The sequence below is a fragment of the Cetorhinus maximus genome, chromosome 5 (assembly GCF_964194155.1).
Source record: "Cetorhinus maximus chromosome 5, sCetMax3.hap1.1, whole genome shotgun sequence".
Taxonomy (NCBI): domain Eukaryota; kingdom Metazoa; phylum Chordata; class Chondrichthyes; order Lamniformes; family Cetorhinidae; genus Cetorhinus; species Cetorhinus maximus.
This window is the reverse complement of record NC_135883.1, coordinates 37,586,511-37,613,472: the sequence shown is the minus strand read 5'-3', so window position 1 is coordinate 37,613,472 and position 26,962 is coordinate 37,586,511. Positions and strand designations below refer to the sequence as shown.

General features: G+C 40.8%; 1 protein-coding gene across 2 annotated transcripts in view; it reads right to left on the bottom strand.

The window, feature by feature from the left end:
* Nucleotides 1-16,031: 16,031 nt before the first annotated feature.
* The window catches only part of strn (striatin, calmodulin binding protein), a 118,642-nt gene continuing 107,711 nt past the window's right edge, over nt 16,032-26,962 (bottom strand). For both annotated transcript variants that reach the window (XM_078541726.1, XM_078541727.1), the window contains 3 exons: nt 23,867-23,971; nt 20,286-20,372; nt 16,032-18,676 (listed from right to left, as the gene is read on the bottom strand). In XM_078541726.1, coding sequence (XP_078397852.1) covers nt 18,507-18,676; nt 20,286-20,372; nt 23,867-23,971 — 362 coding nt within the window. In that variant the 3' untranslated portion in view covers nt 16,032-18,506. The remainder of the gene's footprint in view (nt 18,677-20,285; nt 20,373-23,866; nt 23,972-26,962) is intronic.

Here is a 26,962-nt window from a genome sequence, read left to right as displayed (position 1 = left end):
CTAACTCCCATAGACATTATATGTTTAAAATTGAATGCCCAGTTCCTAATTATCTAAGATTCTTCCTGGTTGATCACGAGGAGAGGGTGGAAGGGCTGGGTAGGCAGCCAAAAGAGGAGAGGAGTCATCAGGAGAACAACAATGTGGCTAAAGAGGAGATGTTTCAAATTGTTAGGTGAAAAAGGTGCTAGGCAAAGACAGGATATGCTTTCTTGAATCAAATCTGCTACCAGTGTCTTTCAAGTCAGGGTTTGAGAGGCAACAGGTGGGGGGTGGGGCGCAAAGGGAAAAATGATGCGATCTAGTAAGGAGAGGGGTCCATCAATCTTATCTTCAAGTAACAGAAACAGCTACAGCAACTATATCTTTGCTTATACTCAGCTTCTGGATCTAGCCTTGGTCTTCTTTAGCCTGCCTGTATTGCATCGACTGAGCTCTAATGGCCCTGTCTAGTATAGTTTCAGCCAGAAATTTTGGTTTGTAATCTCAGTTTAAGTCTTAGTTTCTTTTCTCAGTTTCTCTTTTTGGTTTCCCTTTTCAATTAAGGTCTGTCTCAAAAATACAAGCTTTGAAACTATGGATTCTATCACACTTCCCTTCGTGAAAAGAAAGCTTTACCCTATTAAAGTTATCTTTACAACAGCTTTGAAATATAGCAGATTCTTATCATCCTAAACATTTTAACAAATAGCTTGTTACATAATGAACAGGTAAACTTATCGTATTTTGCAATCACATATATATATATATACAAAATTATAAGGGCTTAATCAAAGCAAAAGCAAATGTAACAATTAGGATCGGCTAGATTCAATCATCATAGAATTATCATAACTGAGAGCCTGCCTTCCCTCTCACACCCTCTTTAAACTCTGGCAGGGCATCAGCAATTCCATTGTTTTTTTCTGGCAACATGCTCAGTTATTAGGCTGAAGGGCTGCAGCATCTAACTCCAGTGAAACAACGGAAGATTCTTTGTGCAGAACCTCTCAAAAAACACCAATGGATTATGATCAGTGTAAATTAATGTCTTTCCTTCATTATTCAAAACATTCTGCAAATTGTTGAAGAACCAGGACAATACTTAACATTTCCTCCTCAATTGTGGAATATTTTCATTGATGTGTATTAAGTTTTCTTGAGAAACAACTGACTGGACGCTGTATACCAGTCCCATCATCCTGTAGCAACACCACTCCTACACCTACTTCACTATCATTAATAGCTATTGTGAATGGCTTACTGAAATCTGGAGCAGCCAAAACAGGCTCATTTATTAATAAAGCTTTTAACCTCTCAAAGGTGGTCTGACAAAACTCTGCCCAGTTAACTTTTACATTTTTCTTCAATAAGTTTGTTAATGGAGCAACTACTGTGCAAAAATTAGAGATAAACTTTCTGTGAAACTCTCACATTCCAGGAATTTCCCACTTTGTTTAAGTGGCAGGAAAGTCCACAATTGCTTGAACTTTAGCTTCACTGGGCAACACTCAACCTTGTTGACATGTCCTGAATAGGTGACTTTGGCCTTGGCAAATTCACTCCACCAAATTTATCACCAAGTCAGCTTTTTGTAGTCTATCAAATAATACACTTAGGTGTTCTACATATAATTCCCAAGTGTTACTGCAGACCCATAGATCATCAATATACACAACAGTTATGTAATCCAGCAAATACTTGGTTTGTCAATCTTTGAAAGACAGCCAGTGCTTAACCTTACATTGGTAGATGGTATCTAGGGGTTACGAAAATAGAGATTTCTTTGGCTTGATCTATTAGCGTAACTTTCCAAAAATCTTTTAGCAAATCAATTTTGCTAACAAAGTCTGAATTCCCAACTCTATCAATGCAATCCTCAAGTCAGGGAATTGGACAAGAATCAGTTTTTGTTACAGCATTAACTTTCCTGTAATCAATACAGAGTCTTAGCGATCAATCAGGTTTTGGTACCAGTACAGCTGGAGAACTCCAGCTACTTTGACTTGGTTCAATCATATCATTGTCCAGCATAAATTTAATTTCCTCTCTGACTTGAGCCAATTTTCCAGATTGAGTCATTAAGGATTTTGTTTGATTGGTGTAGCATTTCCCACATCAACATCATACATCTCTGGAAGATGGTGTATTATTTTGTCCACATTTTTTTTTAAACAACTTCATACTAGGGGTTCAAACTGAGGATCTTCAATTTCTAACTGATTGTTTGAACTCCGAAGTGTATTTGTGTCACCATTTTCTTTCTAACACTCACTGGTTGACTAGTGTCCCTGTCATAATACCATTTCAGCATATTTATGTGACACACCCATTGATGGTTCATTCGGTCTGGAGTACTAATTACATTAGTAATTTACCTCATTAAATCTATTTTTAACATAAAGTCCACTAAAAGTAGCCTTCAGTGGTTTACCTGGCAAAGGTAATGGTACTTTATCCCCTTAACATGATCTCAAGCTACTGCACACACTTTTCTAAATCTTTCTCAAAACTTCCTGGGCCATAACTTCCTCTTGAATGAATTTAAGAGGCCCCCTTATTTCACGTCCACAGGCTAACTCAAAGGGGCTGAAACCAGTTGACTCATTAAGTGCATTTGTAATGGCAAATAAGGGAATTTAATTTTTATTATCCCAGTCATCAGGATTTCAAGGCAATAAGCTCGAATCATAATTTTTAAAGTTCAGCAGCATCTTTCTAATGCTCCTTGAGACTCTTGGTGGTAGTCAGGTGATTTAATCTACTTTACTCCACATTAATGCTAAACATTGTCTCCTAGAATACTTATGACATTAAATTTGATCCCTGAACAGACAGAACCTCTCTGGGAAACCCATGCCTGGGGTAAAAACTGAAACAACCCTTTAATTACCACCTTTGCAGTAATTTTTCTTAAGGGTATTGCCCCTGGGAATCGAGTAGATAAATCCATGATAGTTAAAAGATACTGATGCCCCATTTGGTTTTGGGTATGGGCCCCTCAGGATCTACCAGATCCCTACAAATGGGCCATTGAAAGTGGGTATTGGGATCAGTGGAGCTGGTTTAGTCGATGGCCGGAGCTTCCCAACCAGTTGACCCATGTGACGTGTCTTGCAAAATTTTACCACATCTCCATGCAATCCTGGCGATAAAAGTGCTTCATTATTTTAGCTGGAGTTTTCCTTATTCCTTTGGTTTCTAAGTGATCAGCCATTGGAATTTCTTGGGCTATTCTTAAAATTTCTCAGTGATAGCTAGGATGGATAACAATTTGATGGACTACTGTCCACTCCTCATCTGCTGGTCTCCAAGGAGGTCTCCACTTACTCATCAACATGTTAGTTTTTAAGATAAAAAATAACCCTTTCTGATTCCTCAGTATTTGTCATCTGAGACAAATTGCACACACCAGGATCTGCCTTCTGGACTTCAATCAAGGAAGCTTGCTGAATAATTCAGCCTCTCTATTTTCAGGGTCTTTAACCTCATTCAAATTGCTGAAAAAAACCCATCTAATTGAACAGCCGAAATATCCTCCCTCTCAACTGATTTCACTCCATCCTGTCTAGCCTTACGAGCCTGAGCCCTAGTTACCACACAATCTCAGAACAATCCAGGATGTTGCTCCTGCAAAATCTCAGTTTCTTTCACCTCTCTCAGGCTCTCCCGAAACGGCGATGCTAACACTCTCAAACCTGCCAAATTATTACCTAGTATAAAAACTACCCCTTCAATAGGCAAAGTAGGAACAATCCCCACAACAAGAGTTCAGTTTACTAAGTCACTTTGTAAATTAACTTTATGCAGGGGAACAGGTTCCTATCTCCCATCAATATATTTTTCTTTCATCAAACCATCTAGAAGAAAAATCGTACCATCAGCCACCAGGGGCAGTACTTGCACCAGTACCCCTCAAAATATTAATTTGTTTACTTGCTTTGTTGGAGTAAGGAAATATTTCTCCATTAGAGACAAACCTCTATAATCTCCAGTAACCTGACTCACTTCATCAGTACCCAGGGAAGAATCCTCTCAACTATCCTGAGCCATAGCCACCACTCTAGTAGGTTCTGAGGGAACACTTTGCAACTGTGCTATTGCTACTGTTTTATCACCCATTTCCTTCACTCAGTCTTTTCCGAAGATTCTTTGGGAATCAGTACTATTGCCACGGATTTAATTTCCAGCTCCCGACAATTTGATTTTACATGCCCCATCTTACAGCAATGAAAGCATACAGGCCTCTCTACATCACTTTTATCTTCTATGCTATCATTTTTACTGACCAAAACAGCTTTTGACTTCTCCCTAAAGCCACAACCTTCCCAAACTTTCTATTCCTCTAGTTTCCCTGAGAGTTTACAAATGGAGATCTCCTGCCCCCTAGCTGCCTATGTTATGTATCATACCCATCTGCCAGAACCACAGCTTCCCTTATTTTACAAATCTTAGTTTTCCCGGTATAACCTAATAGTTACTGGGGTGCTGTTTCTAAATTCTCTATTATTATTACTTCCTTCACATCCTCAAAAGTCTCCTCCAACTTCATTGACTGAAACCACTGGTCAAAGAACACCTTTCTCCCTAGAAAATCCTATAAATGCTTGATTCGGTCTTTTGTCTCTAAAATGTTAATTGATACACTTCAGGGACACACTCATAAGCATTAAGCACCTCAGTTTTAACTGTCTCAATCTGAGGATGCTCTTCCGAAAGACTTGAATAAACATCCATTAATTTTCCTACCAAGTCATTTTGTAAAATGAGTGTTCATGCCTCCTTTCGCTACCCTAGCTTTGTAGTCACTTCATCAAATGAAACAAAATGTCTCTCAACTCTGCCCTCATTGAATTTAGGCACTAGGTGAAGGTTCTTTGTTAAATCAAAACTCGGAGGGGGACTATTAGTTCTCTTTCACCACGTAACCTAAGCTTTACTTTATCCAGTTCATACAGTCTGGTTTCTTTCTCTCTTTGAAATTCTGTCTCTTTCTTCCCTTATCAACCTCTCTTTCTGGAGCTCAGTTTCAAGCCTTTGAATTTCTCTTTTTCTTTTGAGTTCGAGTTGAGCTTTTGTTTTCTTTCCCTCTTTCAAGTTTGCTTTTCTTTTTCTTCCCTTTGGAATTCTAATTCAAGCTGTTTCGCGTGCACCTGAATTCTAGCCAATTCAATTGGATGGCTATGTGGATTAGCTTTTCCTTCTTTCAATTCCAAGTGTTGTGCTATTACCTTAATTATTTTTGCTATTTTACCTGCTTGTAACTCTAGCAGAAAAGCTAAAGATAATGCTATTAACCTAACCTTGTTTAATTGTTACAAATTACTCATGGATAAATCTTCCCTTTACAGAAAAATCTTAGCAATTGAGAAAGTAATTCTGCTTTCCAATAGGTGCAGGAAAATTCAGTGAAATCCTGTTAGCCAAAACTTTAGCAAATCCCAGTACCCATATCTGTCTGTGGATTTGAAATCCCACCAAGAGCGCCCAATTTTGTTATTATCTCAGTCAAGGCCAGTAGCTTTAAAAAAAATCTGAAATCTCAGTTATTTATTGAAAGAATAAAGCCACAGTTTAAACAAACAAAAAAAAAATACTATACAAGAGTCAAACACAGCAAACACTACTCTCTTAGCTAATCCCTACTGGTCAAAAACCCAGAATCAACATAAGTTAAAACATGAATTAACAGGCAAATTGTGGTTGATGATAAACCAAGAATTAGACACTAAATGGCAGATACAACCTACAAATTGGCTTGATAATTCCATGTGTCAATCTCCATCACAAAATCCTTCAGAACTCATGACTTCCTCATGAAGAATTTCAGCTCTTCTTTTAGGATTTAGTCTGATCTTCAGCCGACAAACAGTGCACAACCAACCCGCTTTCCATGGGCATGGTCTTCACCAAAAATAGAGCCACCTTAACTCTGCTTATGATGGTCTGGATGGCGTAGATCCACCTGTTATCTTCTAGTAATGCAAACAGCCACAGCAACTTTATCTTCGCTTCTCAGCTTCTGTCTACTTCAGGCTGCCTGTACTGCACCACTGGACTTATCATGTACTGAATTTTAATGCTCTCACTCTCCTTTTATATAGTTTCAACCAGAAGTTTTGGTTTCCAATCTTAGTTTCAGTTTTCGTTTCCTGAGAAACTGGGAGGGTTAGTTTCCCTTTTCGATTAGGGTCTATTGCAAAGAACACAAGCTTTGAAACTACAGATTCCATCACAATAGTAACATATAAAAGTTTCTCACCATTTAAAAAAAAAATCTGATTTGCTATTCTTCCTAACAAAAATAAATAACCTCTCATTCCCCCACATAATGTTCTATCAGCCATCTTGTTGCCTACTCTTTTTATCCATTTCCTTCTGCGGCCTCTTTGTATCCTCCTCATGACTTGTTGTTCCACCTAGCTTTGCACTGTCGGCAAACATTGTCTTTAGTCTCCTCATACATTAGATAAATGGCACAGAAGCAGGTCGCTCGCCCCCAGCCAGTGCATGCTGGTGTTTATGCCATTTAGGGAAGGAAATCTTCCGCCCTTACCTGGTATGGCTTACATGTGATCATCCAGACCCATAGGGCCCCCACCTGAAACAGCCTAGCAAGCCACTCAGTTCAAGGGTAATTACGCATGGGCAACAAATGCTGGCCCTTGCCAGTGATGCCCACATCCCATAACAGAATAAACAAAAAGCAATTATTTCTTGATTAATACTCCATCCAAAGACATAGCTTCTATTACGGGGCCTGTAAACTACTTCCACCAGTGTTAGCTGCCCCTTGTTATTAAAACAGCGAGAGGAGAGCTGAGATTTTTACAGTTTAAAAAAGCAAGAGCAGAGCCAGGATTTTCAGAGTTTAAAACAGCGAGAGGTGAGCGGGAGCTCGGATACGGAAAGCGGACCTGCATGAGAAGGGCAGCAGGCAGGAGATAAAAACCGACGGTAGAGAGCCCCTTCAACCTGTTTCTGCCTGTCAGAGACAAAGTGTGACGTCACAGGATAATAGGTAGGTGTTTGGCAGGTATCTCTTCCGTGTTTCTTTTGATTGGCCAAGTGGTTTAAATCGGAAGTTGTTATTTACAGCTGAAGAGTTCAGTTAAGAAATTCACTTTTAAAATATTTAACCTCCAAATTAATTAATTAAATAGAATAGAGATGGTTGGGCAGGCAGCGTGTTGCAGCTGTAGTATGTGGGTGCTGGTGGACACCGGTGCGATCCATGGTGACCACATTTGGCTGCTCGAGGAATTTTGGCTCAGATTTGATGAGCTGGAGTCTGAGCTGCGGACACTGAGACACATCGGTAGGGGTGGGGGGTGGGAAGAGTTACCTGGATACTGTGTTTCAGGAGGCAGTCACACCCCTTAGATTAATTACATCAAATTTGGACCGTGGTTAGGGACGGGAGGGTGTGACTATGAGTGAGGCAGGTATGGGGATTCGGAATTTAGCTTTGGAGGAGCCTCAGCCAGTGACCTTGTCCAATAGGTATGAGGTTCTTGCTCACAGTGTGGACGAGGGCACAGCTACAGGGAGGATGAGAAAACTGGCCACAAGCACCATGGTACAGTGCGCCATTCAAGTGGGGAGAGAAAAGAGAAATGTAGTAGTAATAGGGGATAGCATAGCTAGGGGAATAGATACTGTTCTCTCCAGCAAAGTCAGAGAGCCCCGAAGGCTGTGTTGCCTACCTGGTGCCAAGGTTAAGGACATCTCTTCTGGGCTGGAGAGGAACTTGGAGTGGGAGGGGAAGGATCCAGTTGTCTTGGTCCACATAGGTACCAACGACATAGGTAGGGCTAGGAAAGAGGTTCTGCTCAGGGACTACGAGCAGTTTGGGGCTAAATTAAAAAGCAGAACCACAAAGGTAATTTCTGGATTACGACGTGAGCCACGTGCAAATTGGCGCAGGGTAAATAAGATTAGAGAGGTAAATGCGTGGCTCAAAGATTGGTGTGGGAGAAATGGGTTCTGACTCATGGGGCACTGGCACCAGTACTGGGGAAGGAGAGAGCTGTTCCTTTGGGACAGGCTTCATTTGAACCTTGCAAGGACCAGTGTCCTGGCGAATCGTATAACTAGGGTTGTAGATAGAACTTTAAACTAATTAGTTGGGGGGTGGGGGGGTCAATTGAAGGGAATTTTTAAAAATTAGAAAGAAATGAGAGAGCAGAGGTGCAGGGTAGTGACGAGGTGAACGATAATCAAAGTGTGACAGGAAGGGGCAGAAAATATAAGCAGAAGAGTGCAGCAGAAATTAGAACCAGAATGAGGAGTAATGGTAAAAAGTCAAAGCTTAAGGCTCTTTATCTGAATGCACACAGCATTTGTAACAAGATAGATGAGTTGACAGCACAACTAGAAATATATGTATATGACTTGATAGTTATTACAGAGATGTGGTTGCAGGGTGAGCAAGACTGGGAACTCAATATTCAAAAGTATTCAATGTTCTGGAAAAATAGGCAAAAAAGGAGGTGGGATAGCTTTGTTAATAAAGGAAGGTATCAGTGCGGTGGTGAATAGTGATATAGGTGCCATAGATCGTGATGTGGAATCAATTTGGGTAGAAACAAGGGATAGCAAGTGGAAGAAGTCGTGGGTGGGAGTTTGTCTATAGGCCCCGAAGAGTTGCCTCGCTGTAGGACAAAGTATAAATCGGGAAATAATGGAGGCGTGTAAGAAGGGCGCAACAATTGTCGTGGGTGATTTTAATTTACATATTGACTTAACAAATCAGATTGGCAGGGGTAACATGGAAGACAAATTTGTAGAGTGCATCAGGGATTGTTTCTTAGAGCAATAAGTTGAAGAACCTACCTAGGCACAGGCTATTTTAGATCTAGTAATGTGTAATGAGGTGGGATTAAGAAGAGATCTTGTAGTTAAGGATCCTCTAGGAGGTAGTGATCACAACATGGTAGAATTTCAAATTCAACTTGAGGGCAAACATCTTGGGTCTCAAACCAGTGTCCTCAACTTAAATAAGGGCAATTACAGAGGTATAAAGAAAGAGTTGTCTAAAGCAGGCTGGGAAAATAGGCTAAGGGGAAGGTCAGTGGCAGGCATTTAAGCAGATATTTCATAACGCTCAGCAAAAATTTATCCCGGTCAAAAAGAAGGACTCGATGAGAAGGATGAGCCACCCATGGCTAACAAAGGCGGTCAAGGAAAGTATCCAATCAAAAACTAAGGCATACAAAGCGGCGAAAACTAGTGGTAGGTCAGAGGATTGGGAAATATTTTTAGGAGCCAGCAGCAGATGACTAAAAAGCTAATGAAAAGGGAGAAAATTGATTTGAAAGTAAATTGGCAAGAAATATAAAAACAAACAGCAGGAGCTTCTACGGGTATATAAAAAGAGAGTAGTTAAAGTGAGCATGGGACCCTTGGAGGGTGCAACTGGAGAATTGATAATGGGGAACAAGGAAATGGTACGTAATTTAAACCAATATTTTGCATCGGTCTTCACGGTGGAGGACACTATAATCATTCCAAAGATATCAGATAAGCGAGGAGATTATGAGGGGAAAGATCACAAGGGACAAAGTATTTGATAAACTAATGGGACTAAAGGCAGGCAAGTCGCTAGGACCTGATGGCCTGCACCCAAGGGTTTTAAAGGAAGTGGCTGCAGAGATAATGGAGACATTGGTCTAAATATTCCAGAAGTCACTGGATTGCGGGAGGGTCCCAGAGGGTTGGAAAACCGCTAATGTGACACCCCTGTTCAAGAAGGGGAGGAGACATAAAGCAGGTAACTATAGGCCAGTTAGCGTAACATCTGAAGTTGGGAAAATGCAAGAGTCCATTATTAAGGAAGAAATAGCAGGGCATTTAGAAAAGCTTAATGCAATCAGAGTCAACATGGTTTTGTGAAAGGGAAATCATGTTTGACAAATTTGCTAAGAGTTCTTTGAGGATATAACAAGCAGAATTGATAAAGGGGAACTGGTAGATGTACTGTATTTGGATTTCCAGAAGGCATTTGATAAGGTGACAGATAAAAAGTTATTGCACAAGATAGGAGCTCGTAGTATTGGGGGTAATGTATTAGCGTGGACTGAGGATTGGCTAACACGTAGAAAGCAGAGAATTAGGATTAATGAGTCTTATTCAGGTTGGAAAGACATAACTAGTGGAGTGCCGTAAGGATCAGTCCTAGGGCCACAATTATTTACTATCTATATTAATGACTTGGAGGGGGCACAGTGTAATGTATCCAAATTTGCTGACAATACAAAAATAAGTGGGAGGGCATGTTGTGATGAGGACATAAGGAATCTGCAAGGGGATCTCGATAGGTTGAGTGAGTGGGCAAAAAACTTGGCAGATGGAGTTTAATGTAGAAAAGTGTGAGGTCATGCACTTTGGTAGGAAAAATCAAAAGGCAGACTATTATTTAAATGGAGAGGCGCTCCAAAAAAGTGCAGCACAGAGGGGTCTGGGTGTTCTTGTGCATGAAACACAAAGTTAGGATGCAGTTGCAGCAAGTAATTAAGGCAGCAAATGGAATTTTGGCCTGTATTGTTAAGGGGTTGGAATTTAAAAATAGGGAAGTCTTGTTACAACTGTACAGGGTATTGGTGAGGCCGCACCTGGGGTACTGTGTACAGTTTTGGTCCCCGTATTTAAGAAAGGATATACTGGCATTGAAGGCAGTTCAAAAGAGATTCATTAGGCTGATTCCTTGGATGAAGGGGTTGACTTATCAAGAACGGCTAAACGGGTTAGGCCTTTATTCATTAGAGTTTAGAAGAATGAGGGGTGATCTTATTGAAATGTACAAGATTCTGAAGGGGCTTGACAGGGTACATGTTGACATGATGTTTCTACTAGTGGGGGAATCTAAAACTAGGGGACACGGTTACAGAATAAGGGGGCACTCATTTAAAACTGAGATGCGAAGGAATTTCTTCTCTCAGAGGGTAGAGAATGTCCGGAATTCTCTACCTCAGAGTTGTGGAGGTTAGATCGCTGAAAGTATTTAAAGAGGGGGTAGATAGATTTTTGAAATATCGGTGAGTTGAGGGCTATGAGAAGCTGGCACAAAAGAGGCGTTGAGGACTAGGGAAGAGCAGCCATGATCTTACTGAATGGCAGGGCAGGCTTGAGGGGCCAAATGGCCTACTCCTGCTCCTATTTCTTATGTTCTTATCCTCACCCATTCTGATTCTACTTGCTTTTCACTACTGTCCTAATGCTATCACCATCCACATTTCCATTCTGTTTGTCTTATCCAAATGACACGTACCCTGGAATATTTAGTACCCAACCTTGGTCACTTTGCAAGTGAGTTTTTGTAATGGCCATTAGATCAAACCTATTTATCTTTATTTGCGTCATTAGTTCTTCAGGCAAAGTGTCTTTAATTTTTTGCCATTATTCCTTACTTTGACCAGATTTGTTGATGCATTATACTGTAAAACCTTTTGGCCCTTCCTGTCACACTTCACTTATCCTTCACTCAATGAAGAGTGCAGGAGGGCAGATCAAGAGTAGCACCAGGCATAGCTAAAAATGAGGCGTCAACCAGGTGAAGCTACAACACAGCACTACTTGCTGCTTATGCTGTTTGGCATGCAAATGATAGACAGAGCTAAGCGATTCCACAACCAATGGATCAGATCTAAGCACTGCAGTCCTGCCATATCCAGTCGTGAATGGTGATGGACAATTAAACAACTCACTGGAGGTGGTGGCTCCACAAATATCCCCATCCTCAATGATGGAGCCCAGCGCATCAGTGCAAAAGATAAGGCTGAAGCATTTGCTACAAATCTTCAGCTAGGAGTGCCGAGTGGATGATCCATTTCAGACTCCTCCTGAGGTTCCCAGCATCACAGATGCCAGTCTTCAACCAATTCAGTTCAATCCACGTGCTATTAAGAAATGGCTGAAGGCACTGGATACTGCAAAGGCTATGGGCCCTGACAATATTCCGGCAATAGCACCGAAGACTTGTGCTCCAGAACTTTCTGTGCCCCTAGCCAAACTGTCCCAGTACAGCTACAACACTGGCATCTACCTGGCAATGTGAAAAATTGTCCAGGTATGTCCTGTACACAAAAAGGACAAATCCAACCTGGCTAATTACCGCCCCATCAATCTACTCTCGATCATCAGTAAAGTGGTGATCAACAGCGCTATCAAGCGGCACTTCCTTAGCAATAACCTATTCACTGTCGCTCAGTTTGGGTTCCGCCAGGGCCACTCAGCTCCCAAACTTATTACAGCCTTGTGGTTCAATCATGGACAGAAGAGCTGAACTCCTGAGGTGTGGTGAGAGTGACCGCCCTTGACATCAAGGCAACATTTGGCCAAGTGTGGTATCAAGGAGCCCTAGCAAAACTGAAGGCAATCAGAGGAAAACTCTCGCTGGTTGGAATCATACCTAACACAAAGGAAACGGTTGTGGTTGTTGGAGGTCAATCATCTCAGTTCCAGGACATCACTGCAGCAGTTCCTCAGGATAATATCCTAGGCCCAGCCATCTTCAGCTGCTTTATCAATGACCTTCCTTCCATCATAAGATCAGAAGTGGAGATGTTTGCAGGTGATTGCACAATGTTCAGCACCATTTGCGAGTCCTCAGATACTGAAGTAGTCCATGTCCAAATGCAGCAAGACCTGGACAATATCCAGGCTTGGGCTGACAAGTGGCAAGTAACATTTGTGCCACACAATGACCATCTCCAACAAGACAGAATCTAATCATCACCCCTTGACATTCAATGGTATTACTATCGCTGAATCCCCCACTATCAACATCCTGGAGGTTACCATTGACCAGAAACTGAACTGGACTAGTCATATAAATACTGTGGCTACAAGAGCAGGTCAGAGGCTAGGAATCCTGCAGCAAGTAACTCACCTTCTGACTTCCCAAAGTGTGTCCACCATCTATGAGGCACAAGTCAGCCATGTGATGGAATACTCTCACCTTGCCTGGATGAGTGCAGCTCCAACAACACTCAAGGAGCTTGACACCATCCAGGACAAAGCGGCCCGCTTGATTGGCACCCCACCCAGAAACATTCACTCCCTTCACCACCGACACACTGTAGCAGCAGTGTGTACCAACTACAAGGCGCACTGCAGAAACTCACCAAGCCTCCTCAGACAGCACCTTCCAAACCCATGACCACTGCCATCTAGAAGGTCAAGGGCAGCAGACACTTGGGAATGCCACCACCTGGAAGTTTCCCTCCAAGCCACTCACCATCCTGACGTGGCAATATATCGTCATTCCTTCACTGCACGTAAAAATAAAAAGTTTAATAAAGGAAAATATAGGTCCTTTACAGAACAAGGAAATGGCAGAGCAATTAAACAACTACTTTAGTTCTGTCTTCATGGAAGAAGGTACAAATAACAAATTCCCAGAAATGTGAGGGAACCAAGGGTCTAGTGAGAAGGGGGAGTTGAAGGAAATTAGTATTTGCAAAAAAATAGTGCTGGAGAAATTAATGGGACTGAAAGCCGATAACTGTCCAGGGCCTGACAATCTACATGCCAGGGTACTAAAGGAGGTGGCCATGGAAATAGTGGATGCGTTGGCTGCCATCTTCCAAAATTCTCTAGATTCTGGAACAGTCCCCACAGATTGGAGTGTGGCAAATGTAACCCCACTATTTAAATAAGGAGGGAGAAAACAGCAAATTATAGACCGATTAGCCTAACATCAGTAGCAGGTAAAATGCTAGTTTATTAAAAAGGAAGTGATAACAGGACATTTAAAAAAAATATCAATTGGATTAGACAAAGTCAACAAGGATTTATGAAAGGAAAATGTTTGACAAAAAGTTGGAGTTGTTTTGAGGATGCAACTATTAGGATGGATAAGGGAGAACCAGTGTATGTGAATTTTCAGAAAGACTTTTGATAAAGTCCCACATAAGAGGTTAGTGTGTAAAATTGAAGTACATGGGATTGGGGGTAATATACTGGCATAAATTTGAGAGTTGATTGACAGGAGAGTAGGAATAAATAGGTCTTTTTCAGAGTGGCAGGCAGTGACTAGTGGGGTTCTGCAGGGATCGGTGCTTGGGCCCAGCTATTCACAATATGTATCAATGATTTAGATGAGGGAACCAAATGTATTATTTCCAAGTTTGCTGATGACAAAACTAGATGGGAACGTGAGTGGTGAGGAGGATATCAAGAGGCTTCGAGATGATTTAGACAAGTTGAGTGGGCAAATATATGGCAAATGCAGTATAACATGTATAAGTGTGAAGTTATCCACTTTTGTAGGAAAAACAGAATGGCAGAGTATTATTTAAATTGTGAAATATTGATGTACAAAGGGACCTGGGTGTCTTTGTCTTTGTCCATTAGTCACCTTCTCAAGGACAATTAGGGATGGGCAATAAATGCTAGCCTAGCTAGCACCACCCACATTCCGTGAATGAATGAAAAACAGGAAAAAATTCCCGGGACAATGACCCCAGCCTGGTTTAAATGGGGTCCACTCCAATGAAACACCCCTCTCTTTTCCCAGTACTGGTGCCATGAACCAAATTCCCTTCCTCCTACACCGCTCAGTTGGTAGCACTCTTACCCAAGGCAGAAGGTTCAATTTCTGAGACTTGAGCACATAATCCAGGCTAAAACTCCCAGTGCAGTATTGAAAGGCCGCTTTCACTGTAGGAGGTGCCATCTATTGGTTAAGATGTTAAACTGGGGCTGTGGACATAAAAAATCACATAGAACTACTTGGGAGTGCAGCAAGAGGTTCTCTCCAGTGTCCTGGACAATGCTTGCCTCTAAAATAATGTTGCTAAAGCAGATTATCTGGTCATTATCTCAAATTGGCTGTTTGCATTTTGGGACATTGAGGCTATGTAAGGCACTGTAAAAATGCAAGTCTTTCTTGATGCTTCATGGTTTTTCAGTTGTACAGGAGACTAGTGCACACCAATTCCTTCCCTTGGAAAATGTACACCAGTCAGTTGTTTAGTGCACCTTGGCAAAAAGCCACAATTATCCATTTACTTTTTAAAATTTCAATGCCCCACACCTAAACAATTTCACATAATTATACATTATTCTGCATTCAGCATTTTTAAACTATTCATGTTTATGTCCGACTTTCTTAACTTCTCAAATATTAATTTTGTTATGATGTCATTCAGATGTGCTTTGAGGGAGAATATTTTTCGGGGTGGGGGGGGGGGGGAAAGAGTTGAGGGAGGGAAGCGGTGTCCAATATGTATTTCAAATTTCCATATGGTGACTATCTGTTCCACAACCCTTCCATTTGATTCTTTTATGTAAAGCAAACTAATTTTCGAATCACATTTTCCCCTTGGCTGGGTACTTTGCCTCTCCATTCACAATTTGTTAGTCACTACACATTGTGGGCAGTGATAATAATTTGCATCCACTTGTAGATCTTACTATTTGCTACTTACTCGTTTCCCTCTCAGCCAGTGACCGAACCACAAATCTTCTTACCTTCCCCACCCCCAAAAAAACCCACAAGTAGTTAATACTTCATATGTAAATCCAAGATTTAAAAAAAATTCTTTCATGAGACGTGGGTGTCGCTAGATAGGGTAGCATTTTCATTGCCCATTCCTAATTGACCCCAACTTTGGCTCATTTGGTCTTTTTCCACCAATTTAAAACTAGTTTTCCAAACAATCTTAACCTTAATTTAAATTGTAAGTGTGATTTGCTTGGTTACCAAGCTGATGTGAAATATTAACTGTGCTAGTGGTGCAGAATCATAGGTAACTTTCCATTACAGACTCAAGTGCACTAGGAACAGGACCAAGTTTGTCTTGGGCATGTTGGAGGCTGCAAATCTGGCTGAGCTAGGTGACTTCCATCTCATCACTTTGGGATGAACAGGAGAGGAAAAGATGGTACTCCAACCCTCTATGTCACCCAGTTCTTCAAGAGGATCAAATCCGAACTATAGGAAAGGTAATTATCTGTGTGCAATCAGAACATACATGCACAGGCGGACAATGCTGCAGTTGGAACAGATTTAATTCTGTGACATTAAAAACAAACCAAAGCCAACAAGGCCAAATGATAAAATAGCTTTATTATGGACAAGGTGATAATATATCGTAGAGGCTGACAAACCTTACTCATGAAAAAAATTCCAGCTGAATGGAGTCTTCTCTTTGAAAGTCATATAATTCTTTTCCTCCAGTTGGAGAACTGGACCCAAATAGCCCAAGGGGGACATTTAAACATAGGTGGGGTGGAGATCGTGCAGTTCTGTCACCACATAAATGATCATCATTAAAAAGCTGATCAGTGAATTTCATTAACAATATAGGTGGATGTGCATGGCTACATGAGAAAGGAATGGAGAAACACCTTTTAAAGACCAGCCGAAACAAAAAAAAAATCAAGTTTCACTGTTCAGCTCATACCCACAATGTTATTAGAAGGAAAAGGAACAAAGTTACCAAAGGGGATCAGTCACACTGAACCCATGGGTTCCGGCTGAAAAGCTTTTGCACTTCTTCAATTTGATCGAATGAACACTTGATCTTACTCATATCACGCATAACCGAAAGAACAATAAAATTTACTTGAGACAACAGCTCATTTAACAATAAAAGTTAGACACTCAAAAATCTATTACTTTAAAACAGTTGAGCCATTGTTTTAAAGGCAATTAATTACTGTAATTTCATGGTTAACAGTGACAGAATGCATTGCATCACTTTGTTGATCAGGTGCCTCGGTTAAATTTACACACTGCAAATGCATAATTTTCTGAAAGATGGGATTTTTATTACCAATAAATCTATCAGTCACTTTCCATTTCAGAAAAGAGATGGGTACATCATGGAATAACAATCAGCTTTTTACAAGAAAATTAGCTTTTAGTAGGTCTCAAATAATCATGATGTTTAGAAGCCTCTGCTATACAGTTCCATTTAAACATGATCATTCTTTTAAAAAAAAATGTAGGTAGACATAGCAAATGTGGCCAATACACATACCAAACTCTCTCTCTCTCCCTCTCTGCATTAGCCACCCTCCCTTCAAACACAAGCCGCTGTCAGTATTAAAGATGGCTCATTTTGAGATGCTTCATACGCATGTATTAATTTCAAAAAATCTATTTTCCTTCTTAAATACTTTGCTACTGGACCAGGAAATGGGAGATTAAAGCAAGCTAACTTTAAAGCAGGATTTCTGACTTGAAAAACAAAACAGTTGCAACTGTTGGCCAATATCAAATATGTTGAATGGTTAAACATTTTTTCTAAGTAGTAAGGACTTAGTTAGTTTGAATTATTGCCAATTTATCCTCCAGTCAAAAGAAATCTTTGCCGTAAAATTATCTTGCTCTTGTGCCCAGTAGTATTCGATTGCAGCCAACACCATGCCACTGAAAGCAGATGGCATGTCACTTGAAAATTGAATCAGTAAAATCTCTTAGCAAAATAGCACAGCACTAAATTTCCCATACCATCATCCACAGTGCACATACCAGTCCAAGGAAGTGTTAATGCCAAGGTTCATTACAAAAAAAACCCAAAAGTTAAACGCCCCAAAATTATAATACCATTAAACATTCCATTGCTGTGTTTACAATATGTAGTCTTCAGGCCATCTGAAATTAAAATGCATGTTTTGTGAGAGTACTAGACATTCAAATACCTGATGTTAAAGAATTAAAGTCCCTTTTTTAAGACAAAAATCTATAACTGTGTTTTAAAAGAAAGTATACCTGCATATAACTGTATTTAAAAATGTCAGTGTTTATGTAAGTGCTAAACAATACCTCGAACATATATTTATACACAATTCCAAACAAAGTGTAGCTCTACGCAATTAAATTTACTTACAATCCAAATTTACCTTAAAAACTGTCTTTAAGGAGAAATGTGTTCACGGGTCACACTGCTGGCACAAGTCTAATACAGTCAGGCAGCTAGAACAATAATCGACTACAGATATTGTATCCCATATGTAAACATTCAGCTTTTATTGTACAATTGTTTAAGAGGTCTCCTTTTGTTTAGCAAATGTTTGGCATCTTCTCTTCAAAAATACTCTAATGTTGGACTTTCTACATCTCCCTTTAACCTGGAGTTGCTGCACTCGCAGCAGCTTGGCTCTCCACTCTATTGGCATTCCTTGCTACCTCAAACAACTTAGCTGCCTAGCAAAGAGAACAGACATTGCCTTTCATACAGGTGTTGCCAGATGTATTTTCATTTCTCTAAAAACAAGAAATATACCCCATCCGACTTTATCCAGGCCTGCCTGGATAAACACGGCAGCCCCAGGATTACAGAAATTAACTTAAGGAAGAACTGAACAGCAAATCCCTCAAACATTAGCACAGTTGGCCTCAGAGCAGCCTGAACAAACCAGGTGAAAAAAACTTGCAGAAAATACAAGTGTTTCAGAACTGTAGACTCTGCAACCCATGTGTCAGGATTGCTAGGCAGTAAAGGATATCCCTATGTCTGGCAGTGTCATAGACACTAATTGATAATAAAGGGTTTGAAGTACTCTACAGAAAACTGTCATACAAATACTTTGGCCAATGCATCTGCCCCAGCACTGGCAATGTAACATTTGGAAGGATGGAATGCCACATCATGGATGGACTCATCAAACTTTTTACGATGTGCAGTGAATTCCTGAATACATGTCTTGGTCTCAAGGCTCCACAAACGAATTGAAGAGTCATGACCTTTGGAGGAGGGAGAAAAAAAAAACACCAACAGTTGGTAAATGATAATATTCAACAGAAACTTTTCAAAAGTCAGATTGTTTTGCATGGTCAGCCATGCAGAGAAACCCATCACTGCGCTAAACAGTCTCTGAACAAACTATTAAGAAATCAACAAGAGCTGAGTTTCCACTTATCTGATATGGACTGCCTATTTTCCCAACCCCAAGAACCTAGATGTAGGTTGGCAAGGACCAAAGTTGAGTAACCCGGCTGCAAGGGGACTGCTGGAGTTTAACTGGCTAAAACTAGAAGAACACATTGGTTAACCTCAAAATGTTTATCCAATTTGCCTCTTTAGAGTATTGTCTTATAGGGAAGAATGCCAGCCTTCACTCCTTTAGTGAGCCAGGCTGGCTAGTTAATTGTCAAGTGTGTTGCAGCACTGCAGACTTGTCTGTGTCAAAAGTACAGGATTATCTGGTTTGCCATAGAGGATCAGTTTCACAGTAATAGATACAGCACCTTCAAGCCAACTCAACCTCAAAGAATCCTACTTATCTCTCTCTCCCTCCAAAAAGGTGGCCATTATTCGATGAATACTTATTTAACAAAAGCAGGTTTGAGCTGTTGCTAAGCTGACAATCTCCTCACCAGAATCTTGAGGTATGTGATCATCTATCAAATGGCACTTCCACCTGCCACAGGTACAGAGCTTTAACACTTGCTTTACAACCCAATCAACCTTCAGGTGTCACTTTACACAATCTCTCATCCCAAGCAGCAGAGTTTCCTCCAACTAGATGAAGGATAGCTCTCATTGGTGTGGTGGAAGGACGAAATATAGAACTTCCGAAGTGCTAAACATCTTCATGTCCTCGATATCATATCAAAGCCATGTGGCAGACTTACTAGTCATCAAGACATCTGCCAAAAGGGTTACTTCCCCTCCTTCCTGCAACCTTTCTTCTTTTTGCCACAATTCACCTCACACATGGACCACAGGAAGTTCTCTAATATTATGCCAAGCAGTTTCAACCTACAAAACAGGGCTTTTTGGGCAAGTATCTTGTTTGTCCCAAAAAGACTACATTTGTTCTTCTCAGCTGTTAAAGAACAATAACAATAAAAAACAGGTACCAATATAAAACAATTAGACACATGTCCATTGTATTTTCTAATTAATACCTTTGGGCCTCCCCTTTGAGCCATGTGATGCAATACCACGGCTGGAACAACCATGACTATATCCCACTAGTTATTGTTCGAGATGATTCGGGGAATGCATCATATTCCCAAAAATGGAGCACCATAATTCTTCCAGGAACATATGGGACAGAAAATCTAGGATCTTTCATACATGGCTATTCAAGACACAATGAACAGGATAAGTACCAGTAAACATCCTTACCTCACTCCCCCTTCAGAAGCTACAGGCTCAGTGGGTTGCTAATCTACCTTTACATGGACTGGAGCTGGAGCAAGCATGCTAAATAAACTTGAGGATTAGACAGGTGCTCCAGGAGCCTCACCTTTTACAGGAGGGCTACATGGGAGATCAAGTGAGCACATTCAGATAATTAAGGTATCAAAAATACATCAGTTCACATTATCTTAAGTGGGTACTTACTGCCAGACATCAGATACAAGCCATTTGGATCTACAGCTAAACTTGTGACAGCATCCAAATGAGCTACCATTGAATGAAGAACTTTTCCTGGAAATAAAAACAGTAGACATATATTAAGAGTGGGATGAATATTGTAAGCCAATTTCCCTATATCCTTTTAGATTCTAATATCCCATTGAAGATTTGAGTACATAATCTAGGCTGATAATTCAATGCAATAAATAGTTAACAACTTAGCATTATTAAAAGGTACTAATTTTTAGATCATGTTTAAAATGAGATTCCATCTGCCTGCTTAGATGGATGTAAAAATTCTATGGCACTATTCAGAGGAGAGGGTATTTTCCTGTATGCTTGTAAAGAAAATCTTCCCTCAGCCAAAACTACTGCAGCAAATTCACTTAGTTGCTGTCTATGGGACCTTGCTAAACGCAAAACAGCTGTTACATTTAATTCACCTTACAGGAGCACATTTCAAAAGTAATCCATTCATTATAAAATTCTCAGATGTCGTGTCATTTTTAAAAAAATTCATTAACGGCATATGGGCATTGCTAGCAAGGTCAGCATTTTTGCTCTTCCCTAATTTGGTAGTGATGTTGAGCGACCTTTTGGAAGTGCTGCAGTCTTTGTAGTGTAGATACACCTTTATGGCTGTTAGGTAGGGTGTTCCAGAATTTTGATCCAGGATGATGAAGGCGATATATTTTCAAATAGGAAAGCGGTGTAATTTTGGAGGTGGTGTTCCTATGCGTCAGGCCACATAATTGTTACGAATCAGAAGGAGGCTATTTAGCCCATCGTGTCTGCACTGACTCTCCAAATGAGCAATTCCCTTAGTGCCATTCTCCTGCCTTCTCCCTGTAACCCTGCACATTCTTCCTTTTCAGATAACAGTCTAAGTCCCTTTTGAAGGTTTCCATTGAACCTGCCTCCAACACACACACAGGCAGTGCATTCTAGGCCTTAACCACTCGCGGTATGAAAAAGTTCTCGCTCATATCGCTTTTGCTTCTTTTGCCAATTACATTAAATCATTAGATGCTGTATAAATATAAATTCTGTCTCCCATACTTTGTCAAGTTCATTTTCATCAATACATATTACCTGCTTCAATAACTACAATTGACTTTTTGATCTTAACAGAACAGCATTGCTTACTGGAACATTTTTATGACTGCATGCTAGAGTACAGTCTGTCACCAGCTACGCACATCTGAAAATTGTGGACAGGCCACCCACAAAATGTTGTTCAAAAACAGAAATACCTGGAAAAACTCAGCAGGTCTGGTAGCATTGGCGGAGAAGAGCAAAGTTCTTCTCCGCCGATGCTGCCAGACCTGCGGAGTTTTTCCAGGTATTTCTGTTTTTGTTTTGGATTTCCAGCATCCGCAGTTTTTTGTTTTTATCACAAAATGTTGTTCATTTGTTTTGCCAACTTGCAGAGGTTACTTTAGAAATGATTGACTTTGATCCCTTTGGCCTTCATGAAAAATCAACTGCGGCAAATAGGAGTTCTACCAGAATAGAAATGATGATATATTTTTAAATGTCTATGATAGATGTTACTGATCGCTTTAAACTTCTCTTTAAAGATAGAGATGAGATAGCATCCACAAACTTGTGTCACTGCATGTTTAGCATCCCTAGGTGAGGCAGAATCCCATGTGCCTAAAAGGTGGATTATGACAAAAGCAAATGCACATGGCTAGCAGGACATTAGCCTTGACATATTAATGTTGTCAAATGCAAAGTAATTTTCTGATCTCACCAGTGACTACATTGTGATAACTAATTGCACAGATCAATTATCTGCATTGTTATCAGTTTATTGAATCCATGGGCAACTGTTTGGCTGGAGAGAGCTTTGGGAGGGGTGTCACATTACGTAATGTTTTTAGGAAGCTGATTTTGTGTTAGGATTGGAGAATAGACGAGTCTTTCTTTCCTCACAATAATATTGTACACAAATAGCACAATGAAAAAAATGTTGCCAAACATTTATTTAGAAAGGTGGCCGCTTTCAAAAACAACTCCACTTCGTCTTTTGGTTACTCTTGATCTCCTATTCAGGCACTGTGCTCTTGGCTTATTTTGCTCCTCTATTATGTTCCTTTAAAGTAGCCTTTAAAACACTCCAGTACTCTTTGCATAATTTCAAATTTCTTTCTTAATGCGCCACAATAGCAATCCAGTTTTGACCTTAGTACACAATATCAAACCTAACTATGCAAAAATCAATTCATACAGCAGTGCTAATATTAAAACTTTTTGAAGGGAAATGGCTATTAAGCAATCCCAAACCATCCTCGTGCCCAAATCTCTGAGGTGTCCCTGCTGCCCTAATCATACTTCACATATGGCATTGGTGCACAGTGATGTTTTGCACTTCATGATGCAGGCCTGCAAAACTACATGAATTTCACCTGATTTGCATGAGCACTGAGATCCCCTGGTTCAAGTGCACTTTGACAAGGGTGTCATCCTACGGTGTCTGTACTAGAATTAATATAACACATTCATCAAGATAAAGGCAGATGTTATGATACCATAGCTGAAACATGATTGATGCTACCGACCAAGAGACTCAAACACTGGGAGGAGCTGCAGCCCAAATAGAAGAATTTTGAAATGTCTATTAATGGTCTTAATTTTTGGCCTCAGATGTTTTCTGTGCAGTTCCTTTTCCCCAGTTCAAGTTCATGTTCATGTTCATATTCTAGGTTTGTTTAGATTGCTATTTTGGAAGCACCAACTGAAGGGAGCAGCAATGGTCCCAGTATCAGCGTTTCTTTGGAATGAAATTTAATCCCTTCACATTAGGATGAATCTGCAGTCTTCCACCCATATGGAGACAAGATGGAGAAAACTAACTTATTCTGGTCTTCAAGAATCTTCTCTCACATCCGGGAAATGAAAATTTCTACATGAGGGTAAAAAATTGCTGAGAGAATTGTGACAGTCCTGAAACACTATCCTCAATACCAACTATGTTTGAACATTTTCATACACATTCCCCTTGTCCAGGCATTAGGCAAGGACAAGGTCTGACTTCTTTGAAAAATGTTGTCCATTGGCAACCATTATATCAGCACTGGGTTAAATAACAAGTGCTGGTGAACATGGAGGCAGAGGCCATGAAAAAAACCTCAATTTATTCTCTTAGATGGAATCAGGCCACATGAGAAGGAAGAATCACTTTAAGAGCTAGGGATCACATTGGGATTATTCATATATCCACTGAGTCTTCAGCATTAATCCTGCTAGTTTATGCAGAGTTTTCTCTTTGCAATGGTCATTTCTGACAGCTTTATTTTGTTGATACACTTAATGTTGAGGAAAATCATCTCCCTTATTAACACTAGCGAGATCAGTAACACACCCATGTGAAGGCAGAGCACTGAAGGGGATGTATACAATGTTACGTTTGTAAAAAGGGGAGATTAGGGAGTTGGTGGGGAGTGATTGAAAGCTCTATTGTTAATAGTATGGCTTTACATAGGAGAGAAAGTCTGGACAATTCAAAACAGACAAGTTTTAGCAAACAATGTCACAACAAAAAGAAATAACTATTTTCCTACCTGTGTTATTGTCAAAGAATTTTATGTGTCGGTCCTCATGGGCTGTGATAGTAACAGGAAGTGTAGGGTGACTAATCACTTTATTAATCTGACATGTAGATGAAGCTGTATGGGCAAATAAGGGGGAAAACACATTAACAATTTACGACATTACCTAAATTCTTATTTCAACCACAATTCATTTTTCAGACTAAATTTTAAATAGCCATAAAATGTAATGGTTCATATTATTTCAGACATCCATACTTTTCTTAGATGGAGTGTGATTGTAATAATCCTTGGCGTCATACATAATAGGTAACTGAGGACAGCATATAGAGCTAGTACTACTGGAGCTCACTATGAAATTAGCTGTCTTGCTAGGGATAGAAATTGCAGGACAAAAGGACCTAATTCAATGGGTAGTTTGGATGCAAGGTCTTTTTTTTGCTTCCAAAGGACTGAGATTAAATGCTGGAGAAGCTTCTCTAGCTGTTCATGATACGCGAGCTAAAACTCAGCAGGCTTTTTCAACATGGGGTACCACATCCAGCCTGAGCTCGCCATCCCTCAACCCTCCATTCCCACTTCCCAGCAGGCAGCCAAAATCTGTTTAACCTGATCTACACAACCTAATTATGTACTTTGCCTATCAAATATCTTATCCAGATTTGGGATTAGTGGAGCATGGAATTTTCCCATTTCAGGACGTGGTGTCAGCACTAAGCACTCAGGGTTATGTACAACACAGTAAAATTCCCTCACGATTGCCCAACAATGTGCCATAGTCTGTGAAGAGTACCTCCTACTGCACCAGTGTGCAGGCATTTTTGTTTAGATTGAAGATTACACCAAGATAGGATAGATGTGTTTAAAATTATTAATGGCTGGGACAGGATTTAGAGAAGCTAGAGTGTTTTTGGCTAATTTTAATTTCCATTTAAATTACACTTACTTCCTCCCCCAACTGCTCCCCCCAAGGCTCCTCCCCACCTGAGCCCCCCAGCCCCCAACAGGCCACCCGAACTGGATGTTAGAAACTAAACTATAGTTGCTAACGAGGTAACTGGCACTATGTAGATGAAAATGCAATCTAAACAATTTGCAAATTTGGCCTTGCAGTCTTGCTTCCAGTCATTGAAAGGTCTAGGATGAGGGTCATAGAACAAGGTTAAATGTATGAGATTTACAATTGAGAACAACCGGAATTTTACCCAGAAAGAATTGAGGTTATAAAATTCACTTTGAATTGAGACAGAAACTATGGCCTGCATCTTCTGGTTGCCGACGCATAAAATGACACGGGGTGATGTTGGGCGTGCATCCCGACGTCACCGCTTGTCATTCCGATCTTCGTTTGGCGGGCGCACACCGGAGTTGGTTGCGCACCCGCCAAACTGTCAAAGGCCTATTAAAGCCATTATTGAACTAATTGAAGTAGTTGTCTGGCAGCCTGTCCAACCTTAAGGTTGGAAGGCAGGCGAAGAGCCCAGGCGGCCTTCGTGTTTATGATATATCTCAGCTCGTGACAGTGTCACATGAGGGGACATGTCCGAATAATTTTTAAAAATCTTTTACTGACTTTTTCACAATGAAATTAAACTCCCTGAGGCAGCTCCGTGCCTTGGAGATTTCTTTCGCATATGCGAAAGAGCGCAGGCCCCGACTCAGCCTCCTCCCCCCCGCCTGCACAGGGAGCACTCAGCGCTTCTGGGTGCACGTCACACTGGGCAGGCCTTAATTGGCCCGCCTGCGTCCACTCCCGTTCAGGACACCCCACCCCCGGACGGGGAGAAAATTCTCCCATGTCAACATGCAAGATTATATTGGATAGGTTGATGAAAGAAAAGGGAAAATAAAGTGTAAAAAATTGCTTAGGGTTATTTGCTCATGTGGAGGACAAAATCAACATGGACTGAAATAAAAACAAAGTGCTGGAAAAATTCAGCAGGTCTAGCAGCATCTGTGGAGAGAGAAACAGAGTTTACGTTTCCAGTCCAACATGACTTCTTCAGAACTGAAAAGAGACAGAAATGTGATGGGTTTTATACTGTTGGAATAAAAAGGGCGGGAGGAGGTCAAAGATAGGTTAGAGGGTGGGGGAGATAAAATTACAAAGGTGTCATAAACATAAGACAAAGATTGGGAATAGTTCATAGTAGTAAAGGAAAAAAAACATTGGTCCAGAGTAGGTGTTAATAGCAGAATAAAGGTCAGTGCTGTCTGAAAGCAAAACATAATATAGATTGGCACTAGGGGGAAAAGAAAACAAAATGGAGGTCAAAGTTCATGGTCTGAAGTTGTTGAACTCAATGTTGAGTCCAGAAGGCTGTAAAGTACCCAATTGGAAGCTGAGGTACTGTTCCTACAGCTTGCGTTGGGCGTCACTGGAACATTATAGCAAGCCGAGGACAGAAACGTGAGTGAGAACAAGGTGGTGAATTGAAATAACAAGGGGCCAAAGATCGGAGTCATGCTTGTGGACTGAACGGAGGTGTTCTGCATTTGGTCTCCTCAATGTAGAAGGCACAGCATAGTGAGCAGCGAATATAGTAGACTAAGTTGAAAGCAGTAGTAATAAATTGCTGCTTCACCTGGAAGCAGTGTTTGGGGCTTTGAACAGTGAGGAAGGTGGTAAAGGGGCAGGTGTTATACATTCTGTGATTGCATGGGGAAGTGCTGTGGGAAGGGGCTGAGGTGTTGGGGGTGATAAAGGAGTGGACCAGGGTGTCGCGGAGGGAACAGTCCCTTTGGGAAGGGGAGGGGAAGATGTGCTTGGTGGTGGCATCATGCTGGAGTTGGCGGTAATGGTGAAGGAAAATTCTTTGAATGTGAAGGCTGGAGGTTAGAAAGTGAGGACAAGGGGAGCCCCATCATGGTTCCAGGGCGGGGGTTCAGTTCAGAAGAGTCATATTGGACTCGAAATGTTAATTCCGTTTCTCTCTCCACAGATGCTGCCAGGCCCGCTGAGTTTTTCCAGCACTTCGGTTTTTATTTCAGATCTCCAGCATCCACAGTATGTTGCTTTCAACAAAATGGACTGGTTAACCTGAATGACCTATTTCTATGATACAGCCTCAGTGCATTTCTAATATGCTGTGGGCTATGTCCACTAGG